At 37.6% G+C, this 13,771-nt stretch overlaps 1 protein-coding gene across 1 annotated transcript in view; it reads left to right on the top strand.

Annotated features, from left to right (window-relative positions):
• Positions 1–13,771, top strand: part of TLL1 (tolloid like 1) — a 191,454-nt gene that overhangs the window by 162,547 nt on the left and 15,136 nt on the right. The window contains exons 11-16 of the mRNA XM_060246563.1: positions 2,285–2,401; positions 3,815–3,960; positions 5,490–5,685; positions 8,781–8,906; positions 9,187–9,347; positions 11,642–11,822. Coding sequence (XP_060102546.1) covers positions 2,285–2,401; positions 3,815–3,960; positions 5,490–5,685; positions 8,781–8,906; positions 9,187–9,347; positions 11,642–11,822 — 927 coding nt within the window. The remainder of the gene's footprint in view (positions 1–2,284; positions 2,402–3,814; positions 3,961–5,489; positions 5,686–8,780; positions 8,907–9,186; positions 9,348–11,641; positions 11,823–13,771) is intronic.

Below are 13,771 nucleotides of genomic sequence, written 5' to 3'. Positions count from 1 at the left end.
TCTCTCTCTCTCTCTCTCTCTCTATATATATATATATATATATATATATATATATATATATATATATATAATGACTGTATATAATGGTCTCTGGTGTATCCAGTAATTTTATCAAGTGTGAAGTGAACAAAGAAATAGTGAAGTGAAAATTGCACAGCAAAAGCATGGTCGTTTACCACCGTGTTGTGGAGAACAACCAATTTTAACAGTATACAGTGGAGTGAAATTGATTCTGAAATCAGCGAACATGGAAGTATCTGTGTAGTATTTTGAGATTTTACTTTTGACAGGTATAAAAAGGGTTTTTAAAAATAATTTTAATGAGAATTTTGGAGTGGAGAGATTTATAGAAAGGTGGGCATTTACCCAGAAGATATTGGTTTTGCACACATATAACATATCTATATGCTCATGTTTGTTGCTTTCCATCTGTTTATCTATCTACCTTTAGTTTTTATGGCTTAAAATGTACAAAACATTCAAATTTATTTTGTTGAGGTGTTCAAAGTCTTCATGTGATGCACAATACAGTTACTTTCTTGGGTTCTGACATCTTCACTCTGTCTTTTGTGTGTAGATTATTTAGGAGTTGCCTAATCCACAGTAGAACTGCCGCAAAAACATCATGATGCGATGTCACCCCAGAGTCGGAAACGACTGGTGCTTGCACAGGGAACTACCTTTACCTTTTTTAAAATCCATAGTAGATGCTATCTGCATATTTATGCAATTAGTATTTTTAGTTATCTTCTTAGGGAAAATAAGACTTGAAAATAGAGTGGAACCTGATACAAACTAAAAGATAAAGTTAAAAAACAGAGATGCACATCCATTTCAAACAAATAAAAAAAATTAAAAGCCACTATTCATTTTATGTTGTAGGGTCAGAGCTTTTTTTAAGCAGGAACACAGTTCTACCTAGCTTGCCACTGGGATGTGGCCTAATATGCGAATGAGTTTCTGCTGGGCTTTTTCTATGAAAAGCCCTGTGTGAAACAATGGTGATGTCAGAGGGTGTGGCCTAATAGGCAAATGAGTTTCTGCTGGGCTTTTTCTACCAAAAATGCCTTGTGTAGGGCAGGGGTGGCCAATGGTAGCTCTCCAGATGTTTTTTGCCTGCAACTCTCATCAACCCCAGCCAGCATGGCCAATGGCTGGGGCTGATGGGAGTTGTAGACAGAAAACATTTGGAGAGCTACCGTTGGCCACCCCGGTGTAGGGTGTAACAAAGACAAATGGGAATATTAGTGAATGAATAAACACCATTTGTTTCCTTATGTTTTGTCTATAACTGCCTGTAAACCTTTTCTCCTATTTATATGTAATTTGGCAGGAAGAATATGTTGGGTGAGAGGTACATGCCCTGTGAATTTCATCCAATTGAATGGGGGGGAAATGAGATCTTACAGCCACAAATGTGTGTTGCATTTAATTTTCTATAAAACTGGAATGCTTCTTCTATCTCTCTGATGGCTACAATTCTGCAAAACAATATTCAAAACAATGGAAAAGAAATTACTGTAAAAAAAAAACTTCCACTGAAATCCATGGAATGGAATGAATGTGACTTAAAAAGCACATCCCTAGAAAAACTACAGAAACTATACAACACAAACTATGAAACTCAAAAAGAAAATATTTAACATATGAGAGAAACATTTCTTGAATTGGGACAAGTAGATAGACAAAGCAATGTTTGCTCTTGTGATTTGGATTCTGATGTGTGCCACTCGCCTGAACTAGTCTAACGTTGATGTGAATGACATTGCTTTGTCAAATCATATTGTTTACAAGTATATTATTACTTTTGTTACCATTGTTTCATTAGATTTCCAATGACAAGAAATGTAAAAAGTAATGGTCATGTGTTTATCACATATTCATATTATATGGGCTTAATCCTTTATGTGCATAAAAGAGGCTAGAAAGAGTGGACCAAACCACACAGGAGAATGTCGCACCCATGTACTTAAACATGTAAATTAGGAGGGGCATATGAGTGTGGTTCAAATGTTAATTCTTACCCCTTCCCTTTAATTCCTGAGTCCCCCAACTGTTCACTCCTCCCCTTCAGCTGGGCTGTCATAGTAAAACTGGAGAGAACAGAGAGCAGAGGATTTTTTTTTTTCTTTAAATGGTACCCTCACCTCCCACTATAAATTGTTTAAGGAAGATCACATTTAAAGATATGGGTTTGTCTCTGCCAAAAGTTTTTCGACCCTTAGACGAAGGGTTTCTTCCTTGTGAGAAACCCTAAAATCCATTTACTGACTTTTTTTTTTAGGTAGGTTCTGTGGTGACAAACTCCCAGATGTCCTTACATCCACTGATAGCCGAATGTGGATAGAGTTCCGTAGCAGCAGTAACTGGGTAGGAAAAGGTTTTGCAACAGTTTATGAAGGTGAGTCACTGGGTGCATTCACACACATTAAATAATGTGCTTTACAACTGGATTTTTACTGTGTTAAGGATCCACTTGCAAACAGTCACCATGTGAAACCATCCATTGTGCAAATCAAAGAGACTAAACTTTTCTTTCTTTGGAATTGTTACTAACTTAATGCATAGCCCTGTGGTGCAGAGTGGTAAAGCTGTAGTACTGCAGTCCAAACTCTCTGCTCACGACCTGAGTTCAATCCCGTCAGAAGCTGCATTCAGGTAGTCAGCTCAAGGTTGACTCAGCCTTCCATCCTTCCGAGGATGGTAAAATGAGTACCCAGCTTGCTGCGGGGAAAGTGTAGCTAACTGGGGAAGGCAATTGCAAACCACCCCATAAAAAGTCTGCCATGAAAACATCATGATGCAATGTCACCCCAGAATCAGAAACGACTGCTGCTTGCACAGGGGACTACCTTTACCTTTAATGCATAGCTTATATATAAGTTAAATGTGATTCTTAATGGATGGTTAACTGTGTCTGAGCTAGACCTGGCACACAGTTCTATGCATCACACCCCCTCCCCTGGACTCTGAAAGCTGTAAGCAGAGAAAAGGTGGGGAGAGAAGTTAGTAACCCTTTCCTTCCTGGCCATTTTTTCCATATATAGACCCATCTCTTCTTCCCCCAGGCAAAAAAGTATAAGAATTATTTAAGAACATGCTCAGCTTCCTCATTTCAGTTAAGCAAAGCTTAACAGTGCTTAACAGTTGCTGTATTAGCTCAACAGTTAGGTTTAGATCTCTAGTTTATTAGATTCTAATCTTGAAGAACTGTACATAGTCTCTCAAAGTTGGATAGCATGGTTGTTTATCCTCCTGCACAGCTCTTGTTTATTTTAACGTTATTTATGTCTTTTAATGATCCAAAAGGGCTGGGTGAGTTCTGAATAGTAATAATGACATTTTTCAGTTCTTCATAAACTTACAAACTGTGGCAGAATCCCAAATTCTGCATGCGAAGGGCTTCCTTTCCTATGAGAAGGAAATGTTCAATGCAAAGCACAGGCATTTCCCATTGTGCATGCCAAGCAGCCCCTTCTCATTGAAGACAAAGGGAAGCCCCTGCAGTAACAGCTCTGGATCCAAACATGGAAGCTGGTAGGTCATGTCCTGTGGCTGCAATCCAGTCGGCTGTATATACATGCTGGGGGTGTAATTGCAGACTGGATTGCAGTCTATACTGTTAAATGGTTTTAAGCTTATAAATACTGCTTTGAGTAAAAAGAAGTCAGTAGGTGAAGCAGCCGAGTTTTATTTGGACAGTTTGACATTTGTGATCTGCCCATCTTTTCTCCTGGCATAGGAGATCAGTAGTTTGATGTAAACATAAATATTAAGGAGGTATTTAAATTGATTTCTATACATTCATCATCAGCAATTTGTGGAGGTGAAATACACAAAAATGAAGGCCAAATCCAGTCTCCTAATTATCCTGATGACTACAGACCAATGAAGGAATGTGTGTGGAAAATAACGGTGTCAGAGAACTACAATGTTGGATTAACCTTTCAGGCATTTGAGGTAAAGCCTTTTAACTGATCTCAGCAAACCATCTAGTGGATAAATGACAGTGACATTTAAGGGAATCCTCATTAAGCCAATGAAGAAACAAAGCATTCTCTATATAATGCAACCCCTACAGTTAATATTTCCTTTCATGAAGACTTTTCCCATTGCATAAATTTCAAGAAGATTAAAAGGGTTTTATGTTATCTGTGCTAGTTGAATTGGAATGTTTTAAAAACTGACAATAGTTTCTTTTAACAAATGCCTAATCCTATTCCACAAGGCTGCTTTAGGAATCTATTAAATACTAGGGCTGTTATTTCTTTTCTGAATCTATTTGTTTCCTTTAAAAAGGGGCTATTTTTTGTTTCTGTTATTTAAAGATAAGCATCAAGGATTTTTCGCTTTGTGTTTTTAGTAGTCACTTGTTACACTTTTTCTAATAGCTATTAATCTTTATTTTTGAACTCATAGTATACTTCTGTCTGTGAGGTATTTGCTGCTGCATGCAATTAGCCACTGGATGAGTCTGTAACTCTAGTTTTAGCTTCATAAACCACAACTGACAGTAGGGAAATATTTATTTTTACATAATTTTGAATAGTGCCAGGCATGAAAGAATAAGCTTATTAAGAATATAAATAAATAAATAAATGTTATGTGTTCAACTGTGGTTTCATAAAGCCAGTCATGAGTACTTTATGCAGAGATTTGAAGTTCACAGCTGCTCACGATATTTGCATTTTTCAATTTAGAATACAATTCCACATTTTTATTATATGCTTGTTCTTTTATCCTTCAAGTGCTTGTAGCAGCTGTTGCAGTTAATGGTAGTTCAGAGGTGTGGGAATCTCAAAAGATCAGATATTGGCAGCCAGGTTCATGGCTATAGTCTGGATTTCTAAGAGCTGGGACCAAAGCTTTTACTTTTTCACTACGCTCTCTGTGGTAGAGGGCAGTGTAAATGAGCTCAGATCTCACCATATATTTGGTGCAAGGATCTCAGACAGAAGGGTTGAATAAGATCTCTGCCTGTAAAACATAGAGCTGACTCAGTATGGAAATTTCATATGTCTCTCCTTGTCTAGGCCCAGGTTAAAAAGCTATACTACTAAAAAGCTCTACACACTTTACTGCCAGTTGGCCAATGTTCAAAGCCAGTAACATCTCAAGTCATAGTATGCAAAGCACCCTCACCACATGGAGATTAGCCATGTGTCTTTTTAGTATAATTTATTGATTTGAACACGCTATGTTTCTGACTCTTATACCAGCATGTATAATCTTCATTTCATTTCAGCAAATTAACCTGATTTGTTAAAACAGTGTGCTGTAAAGCTTTATTTGGTTTTGCACTGGGAAAACACTTCTTCATAGGACTGGACAAATGAGTTGATGACAAACGTTTATTCACTTATGAATTTTGCAGTAAGACATTACTGTTTTCAACTGGAAAATGAATTACATTTTGTGTTAAATTTATCAACAGAAAAGGGTGTTTGTTATGAACTTGGACAAATGCTCGTTTCTGTGCATATTTGCAGATCGAGAGACATGACAGCTGTGCCTATGATTACTTAGAAGTCCGAGATGGAACCAGTGAAAGCAGTCCTTTGGTAGGCCACTTTTGTGGTTATGATAAACCGGATGACATAAGATCTACCTCCAATACCCTGTGGATGAAGTTTGTTTCTGATGGAACAGTCAACAAAGCAGGGTTTGCTGCTAACTTTTTTAAAGGTAACAGTTTTGAAAAGCGAGGAGTGGTTCCATTTAACAATGCAGTTTCAGAAACAAAATGAAAAATAAAAAATATTGGCTGATCATAAGAACTCTTCAGAGGTTACTTCTGCCGTCCTGCGCAATTCACTTTTATTCTCAATGTATTGGTCCTTGCGTTTGCATGATTCTTTCCCATCTCTCTGTCATTCTTTATGCAGTCAGTCATTCAAATTATTTGTATGCAGGATCACTCAGTTAAAAAATGGTTGGTCCCTGTGCCCATCACAAGAACCTTCATAACCCAGCAGTTCAGGGTCACTACATCTTCAGAGAATGCTTCTGATTTGCAGAAAAATATGACTTTATAAATTAATCAGAAGCTCTTCCTGCCAGGACCTGATGACCACTAATTATAATCCAGGAACATGGAATGTCGAGCAGTTCAGAACAGAGCACACAGGTACCAGGATTAAGCTTGGGCTCCACTGACCTTGTATAGCTTCCCAAAAAAGCAATCAAAAGTTCAACTGAATTAATGTATCCCCAAGTAGGGCCTACTAGTGGCCAGATCCCACCCCTTTAATTAAGTATTAAGAGGGGTAGGCTGCTGATTTGGTGCCAAGCAGTTTATTTTAGTAAATTTCTATTCTGCCCATTCTCCATAGGGCTCAGGGCGGAGTACAACATATAATAAAACAATAAAATACAATAAAAAAACATTTTAAAACAGACAACTCAACAGCACTCAGATTACCATGACATCACATATTGCCCAGCCTAGCCATCTCACATCATGATATCTCATAGGGATGGCAGTTTTTATTCCAATTCCTAGCACAGATGACAGTGCTGGCCAGGGAGGCCAACCAGATCAAGAATAATTGTAACCCATGTCTTCTGCAACAGCGGATCTTCAGAGAGCAAAGAGCCTTCAAAGAGCAAAGAGCTGACCAATTTTTTTCACTTTAAGATTTAAACTGCCTCTCCGTAGTTTCAAGTCTGTTACCTCTTCCTCTAAATAGGTTTTCAGGGATTCAGAGGCCCTGAAACCGGCATTGAATTTTTTAGGGGCTGCAAAATCCAGTGTGCTAATTTTGGCTTGAGGCCATGGACAGAGGAGATACTAGCAGAGGGGGCAACACAAGCCTTGTGACAACACAAGCCTTCTGAAACAAACATGTAATATATTCAGCAATAGTTAATATCTAGTTTTATAGTTTTTGCAGTCTAATCCCAAGTACAGCTGTTTATAGGAAATTAACTATTTAATCATCTTGAAAGAGGCTTGAGTTGTGCCACCGTCACCCCCTTTCAGCACATGACTGTATAGCTATGTGAATTGTTAAAAAAAAACCCACCTCTGTTAAATCATAGTGGTAAAAAAATTAAATTTGTAAAAATTTTAATAGCTACCCAAAGAATTTTTAATCCATTTCAAATTAAATAGGAAACCTCTGATACTGTCATATTCCATATACAGGCATTTCTGAGCAGGAACACACAGGAACACAGTTCCAGTGGGCTTGGTGTCAGGGGGTGTGGCCTAATATGCAAATGAGTTCCTGCTGGGGGGGTTCCCTACAAAAAACCCCCTGTCCATACATATTAATGGAAAGTGTCTGATAACCAAGTGTTGGCCAAGCAGTATATATCTAAATCTGCAAATTGTGCCCACACTGACAGTAAACATGTTTCCGCAAACTTGCCGCTCCCTGTTTTGTAGAAAACTCTGAAACTAAAAAAAGTTGGGGTAAATCCCCCCAAAACAATACCATTGTTTAGGCAGGTGCAGACAACAGATCTCTCCTCTGTCCACAGTGGTGGCATTCAGGTTTCTTGTAGGTCTCCACTTGTGAATGATTAATTCATACAAATGTTTCTTTACTCATTTGTGTAAGGTTATATAGTGCTGTACAGCTTGGTGCGATTTTTCCAATCCAAATAGCAAAGGCAATAATTACAAGATTTTATGCCAATAAAGGTCTGAACTGAACTGACCTAACTACAAGATAAACAAACACTACTCTGTGTTTCACTCAGTTTGAGGTAAAGTTTCTCACCCCTATTTGGTCAGTGTGTCAGATGTTTAATTTGACCACAGGTTTCAAGTGTGTAGGATTCATAGTTTTGCTGAAATCAGTAGAGCTAGATTATACTAGTAAAGGTGATAATTAAATTGGTCTCGTGGGCTTTTCCTCTCCTCTGAATCTTCCTTCTTTTAGAATAAAAATGTGGGATTTGAGGATTCTATTAATCTGGGTTTGAGTACAAATTCAGGATAAATGTAGAAATTCATATTGCTAGAGATAAAGAGCCCTGTAAGTGACGTTGCTGTGGATTTCCAGTCTTTCACTCAGTAGTTTATGCAACCTTTAAATTGCTGCAGCTTAGATTATTACGTGCTGGCAACAGAAGTCTTAGGGCATGACCTTTCTACATTGTATGCATGGCATGGCATCTGCTGGTGGAGGAATCCTCAGAGGACATAACAGAGCCCTGTTGTACTCTCTTTCCCACTTGGCACATGTGCACTACACGTGTCTTACATTTGATGTGTAAACCCATTCTCCAGTATCTGGCTTATTCCTTTGGTTGGTCAAGTAATGCAGGCTCAGGGATGTCATTCCTTGTCCAAGAGAAGGAGAAAAGATTGGGCAGAGAGAGATGGACAGCCTTGCCAACAGGAATGGAAATGCTTTATCTAGTAGGACAAAAGTAATGAACTATTTGTGTTTTCTGAAGAGTATGTAATCTTTGAAACACACTGATGAAAATTACTAATTAACTGCTGGCCTTGCACTCAGTGGGGAAAGGGAAAACTGGGGTCTTCTGTGTTCTATTAAGGCTCCTCAGTGTTCAGATGCTTTTTTTTTTTTACAAGGGAAAGGATCATGGCCTTGGAATGCAGAGCTTGAGTTTTAAATTGCTGCTTCAAAAATGAATGTGTTTTATTGTCTCATTTATTAAATTCTCCAATATATAACAGGGGACAGAGACAAGTGCATTACATAGAACAGCACCTGCAAACAAATACATAAAGTGTTTTGAAGGAATATCAACATGTCATTCCATAGTCAAGAGGGAAAATGAAATTCTGTTCTGTTTCTTTACAGAGGAAGATGAATGTGCCAAACCTGATAATGGAGGATGTGAACAGCGGTGTGTTAATACACTGGGCAGCTACCAATGTGCTTGTGATCCAGGGTATGAGCTTGGGCCTGATAAGAAGAGTTGTGAAGGTACCATGTGCTAATTCCAGATATTATTCAGTTTTAATGTATGAAATACCTTAGGAACTTCAATATAACCAAAATCACATTTCTTCAAATCAACATGAGATTCTAAGAAGCTGATGAAGGATGTAGTAGAGCACAAACATGACCCATATGAAGGCTAAGGTACTGGAAATAAGAAAGAGGGTCAGTGAAAGCTAAGATTATATATTTAAATGTTGTAAACTGTTTTAAGAAGTAGACAGTTTAAAAAAGATATGTCACATTTCTTTCCCTCGTATTTCAGCTGCTTGTGGAGGACTTTTGACCAAACTGAATGGGACAATTACAACTCCAGGATGGCCCAAAGAATATCCTCCAAACAAGAACTGTGTGTGGCAGGTGGTGGCTCCTACCCAATACAGAATCTCAATGAAGTTTGAGTTTTTTGAATTGGAAGGAAATGAAGTAAGTAATCACAGATAGATTCATGGTTAACAGTGGCAGAATTCCTAAGCAGCAAATTCCTCTTCTGTGCTTTCCCATTAAGAATGAAAATGGCTGTAGCAATTCCAATTATCATTAACTATCCCTGGATTTCTTCAAAACACATGCAAAGAAGCTTACTCTTTTTTCTACTTTATGGGCAGTTAGGGGTGACTCAGAGACACCTCAGAAACTGATCCCAAAAATCTTTGCAATCTTTGCAAGCGTGAACATCTGCAGCCTGGCTCCATCCTGTACTCATCCTGTCCTCTGGCAGCCTCAGAGCTGCTCAAAAAGCTTACACTGTTGAAGTGGTAGCAAATTTTTGAGTCGCACGCCAGTTGCCTCTTCAGCGTGTGGATGGAGATGTGCACCTTGGCGGTGTGAGGCACGTTGGTGGTGTGAAACTGCCAAGCTGCCCCAAGCCATTTCCAGCTTCTTTTTTTTGTAGAAACTACCCAGAGCGCTTGAGCACAAGTGCTTAACTCAGTGGGGGAGAAAAAGAGCAGTCTGCCTCTGAGGCGCTCTTCCCCCCCCCCCCCCCCCGTGTGTGATCACACCAAGCCACCTCGCAGATGGAATGGGGCTGTCTCACTGGGGAGTGTGTAGAGGGTTTGGGAAAGCTCTTTTTGAGGCAGCTCAATTTGGGATGCCTCTGATCCACCCCAGATGCCCGTCTAAATACTGTGTGTGGTATTTTAATGTAGATGTAAAAAGGATGGTGGATCTCCTGCTGTAACATCTAGCTTGGCCCTAATTGGTTTACAATAATTTCAGATTAAACCCTGTTTATTGTCAGTATAGTTACCTAATTTTATTTATTACATTTTCTAAACTACCTTTGACAGTATTTATTGGCAAGAGGCAATAAACACTGCTAACAATAAAATAAATACTCTGGGCCAGCCAGAGTTTAGCACTTAAGTACCACTGATTTCAGTTAGAGAGGCAGATATGTGTTTAATTCTCTCTTATTGAAATCAATTCTAAAAGTGCTTGACTTTCCTCCCTTCCTCTCACAGTTTTTAAAATAACTCAGTGATCAAAAACCGGTTGAAACATAAAATGAGCAGTATATGGTTACATATTTTTAACAAGGAAAGCGGTACCATAACAAAAACTAAAAAATTAGGTCTTGCCTAAACATCAAGAAATAAGAAATCTGATGGACAGTGAAAGGCAAGAATTTCTGAATTCTTGGCCTCTTCATGGCGAATGCCCTCCTTCCATCTCCTGAAGATAAGATTTTGAGACCTTTGCAAGAGTTCATCATAATACTTACTGAGATACCTAAGAGAAGGTAATTTTTATGGTAACCAAACCACTCCTGGCACTGTGGATTACACACAGCTCTTCCAAGTTCAAGGTAACCCAATACAGACTGCACAATGTAGATGTACTGAGCATTAGAACAGCCAGTATTTTTAATAGCAAAACAGTTGCACTGAATGCTAGAATTTGAGCACATCTGCATGCAACAGAGCTAATCCTGGCTTGGTGGCCAGTTAAAGGATACACAAGATTAGGAGTACGTGCTTGGTATGTACCAAGGCAAATAAATACAAAATAAAGGTATTTGGGGAATATTTATTCAGATGAATCAGATTTTCTAATCTGATTCAGCTGCTGATTTACATGAATCCAAATAAAAACTGTTATTATTTAGCTTTTATTCGGGCTTAGCTGAAGCAGCGCGAGTTTGCACCACTTCCAGGTTCCGTGCACACAGCTTGGCTTTGCAAAAGCCATTTAAAAGGAAAGTTCCCTTTAAATGGTTTTTATAAAGCCAAGCTGCACGTGTGCCTTTCCTTGCCTCCCTGAGATGCACCACAGTGGTGGCACGCCTCAACAAGGGAAGGAAAAATCTTTAAATATTATTTTTTTTTGTGGGGGGGTACAGCCTAACATGAGATGCCAGCCTCCATCACTTCTAATTCACACACACTAACATCTAGAACATTTCTCTGAAGGAAAGTAAATTCTGGTTTCTTTTCATCTTGCACACACACAAACACTATTCACAACTTTTGTTCCTGTTTAAGATAATCATCTATCACAGGAAATGTGCAATATTTATTTCGGGAGTGGAAAATCACAGGTATAGGTGACATCACTAGTAGAATTCATGGAAATATTCTTTAAAAAACCATAAAGAAGTGTGAGAGATGTCTCACACTCAATATATGAAGCATAAACTAAATTCATGAGCTTTTAGACAGACAAAAATGATTGATGGTGACTATTATTTTAATAATACTGGATTTTCCACTTTTCAGGTTTGCAAATATGATTATGTAGAGATCCGCAGTGGCCTTTCTTCTGATTCCAAACTGCATGGCAAATTTTGTGGTACAGAAGTGCCTGAAGTTATTACATCACAATACAACAACATGAGAATTGAGTTCAAATCTGATAATACAGTTTCAAAAAAGGGTTTCAAGGCCCACTTCTTTTCAGGTATCAAAACAAAGTTGGGGCATATTGTGTGTATGAATGCTTTGTTATTCAGTATATTTTGTCCCATGAAAGTTTTAGCTTACAATTTTTTTCCTGGTGAATGACCTTTCCTGTATCATTCCCACTTTCAGTTTTCTATTCAATATATAAATTTTAATTTTAAGATATATGCAGATCCTGTGATTGTCATGGAAGTGCTATACAAAATGTTCCTAGTATGTCATTAAACTTCCAGGTAAATTTATTTTATTTTAATAAAAATATGTATTATTATTATTATTTTTTAAAAAAATCTATTCTCTCAGTTATATACTTCATGTTTAGTCATTTTCTATAAACCTCTTTTGGTTTTCTAAAATTTGCTCAATTAAAGAAGGAGTGTTCCCACAATATAAAAGGGATCCAAGCAGGTAGAGCTATATTACAAGGGAAAGAGATAATACTTACTTTTTTTCCCTTAGTATTTATCTCTGATTCCAGATGCAGCAACTATAGGTGTCTTTAATCCAAGAGAAGTTGGATTTCAGCTTTCCTAAAATGATGCCTTAGTTATGATTCCTGGAAAAGGTTAATGTGGCTCATATATGGATGGACTGTAGATGGTCTTAACATTTATAGGATCTGAGAGTTAGAGTCAGATGATATAAACCCATCGCCTTCCCTAGATGTCTAAAAGGGAGCAACTGGTCTTCCTCATCATATGTCAATCAAAACAGGTCCAAGTATTTCATTAGGATATATTTCCATTTCATTTGAAGTCAATAACGAACCCATTGATTTGGGATTTGGTAGCTTTCTTAATGACATCATATATGTCAAGTTCAGTAAAGCTAAACTTTATTTTTATTTATTTATTTATTTGTAATTTATATCCCGCCCTTCCCACCAGGTGGCTGTAAAATATTCAGCTATTCAATTTTCATTAGCTTCTGTTTTAGGTAGTTAATCATTTTTTTATAATCCAGCCATCAAAGTTCTTTTAAATTCATTAATTTCAGTGAAGAATTAAACATGTAGTTTAATCTCTTCCATAAAATCAAAATAACTTTGTGCTCACCCATGGCTGCTTATCTACAGTTATCTTGTTTTGAGTGCCCAGGATTAAAGTGGACTAAAGAGAAATCTCTTCACTGTTCTGTATGGCTAGCCCCCTCCCACCTAATTATCCCAATGTCAAACAGCAGGCCAGTGTGTTGAGGACATAGATAGCAATGTGACTGTCTCATGTTCTCCTACTCTTTCTTCCCCCCTGCCTGGACACAGTGGTCACTTTTGCTCCCAGCAGGCAGCCAGATATTATACAGTTATTGTGAAATGCAAGAATGTTTGTTAATCATCATCCACCTTCATACTTTTCAGATTCAGTCTTGTCATTTTTGAATTCTTCATATATTTGGTGGTTTTTGCTTCTTTCCTTCCAGTGTCTTGTATGTAGAATATATCTATGATAATGCTGTGTCTTAGCAATACCTTCAAAATCCAGAAAATGTTTCAGTTTGGTAAAATTAATCAAAGAACCTGATTCATATGCTAAAAAAATTTGTCCACTGTGAGGCAGTGAGTTCTGAAGATAGTAGGCTTTCAAGTCGCTACATGGTGCTTCCTTCCTTTATAAACAAAATGCTACCATTAGGGCTGCAGGCATAATTATTTTATAGGTATAACTATTTTATATTCAAAGATTATATACTTATTTTATTTTATTAACAATTATTTTATTGATGTGTTGAAAATAAAATATTGCAGCTTGGATTTCCAGCTGCAATATATTGTTTTCAATAATCTGTTGTCATATCTGAGTATAATTTTACATTATTTATATTGGAGTCATACTTTCTAGGATCTCTGAGATAGGCTGCTGGTTTTTTTCCATAGTGAAAATAATTCCATTTTCTTGCTTATATATGTAATTGTGTATTGGCAGAGGAGATAAGAGTGTGGGAAGTATG

The sequence above is a fragment of the Heteronotia binoei genome, chromosome 9, assembly GCF_032191835.1.
Source record: "Heteronotia binoei isolate CCM8104 ecotype False Entrance Well chromosome 9, APGP_CSIRO_Hbin_v1, whole genome shotgun sequence".
In the NCBI taxonomy this organism is placed as follows: Eukaryota; Metazoa; Chordata; class Lepidosauria; order Squamata; family Gekkonidae; genus Heteronotia; species Heteronotia binoei.
Note: the sequence above shows the minus strand (reverse complement) of the source record. Positions and strands in the feature narration are given on the sequence as shown.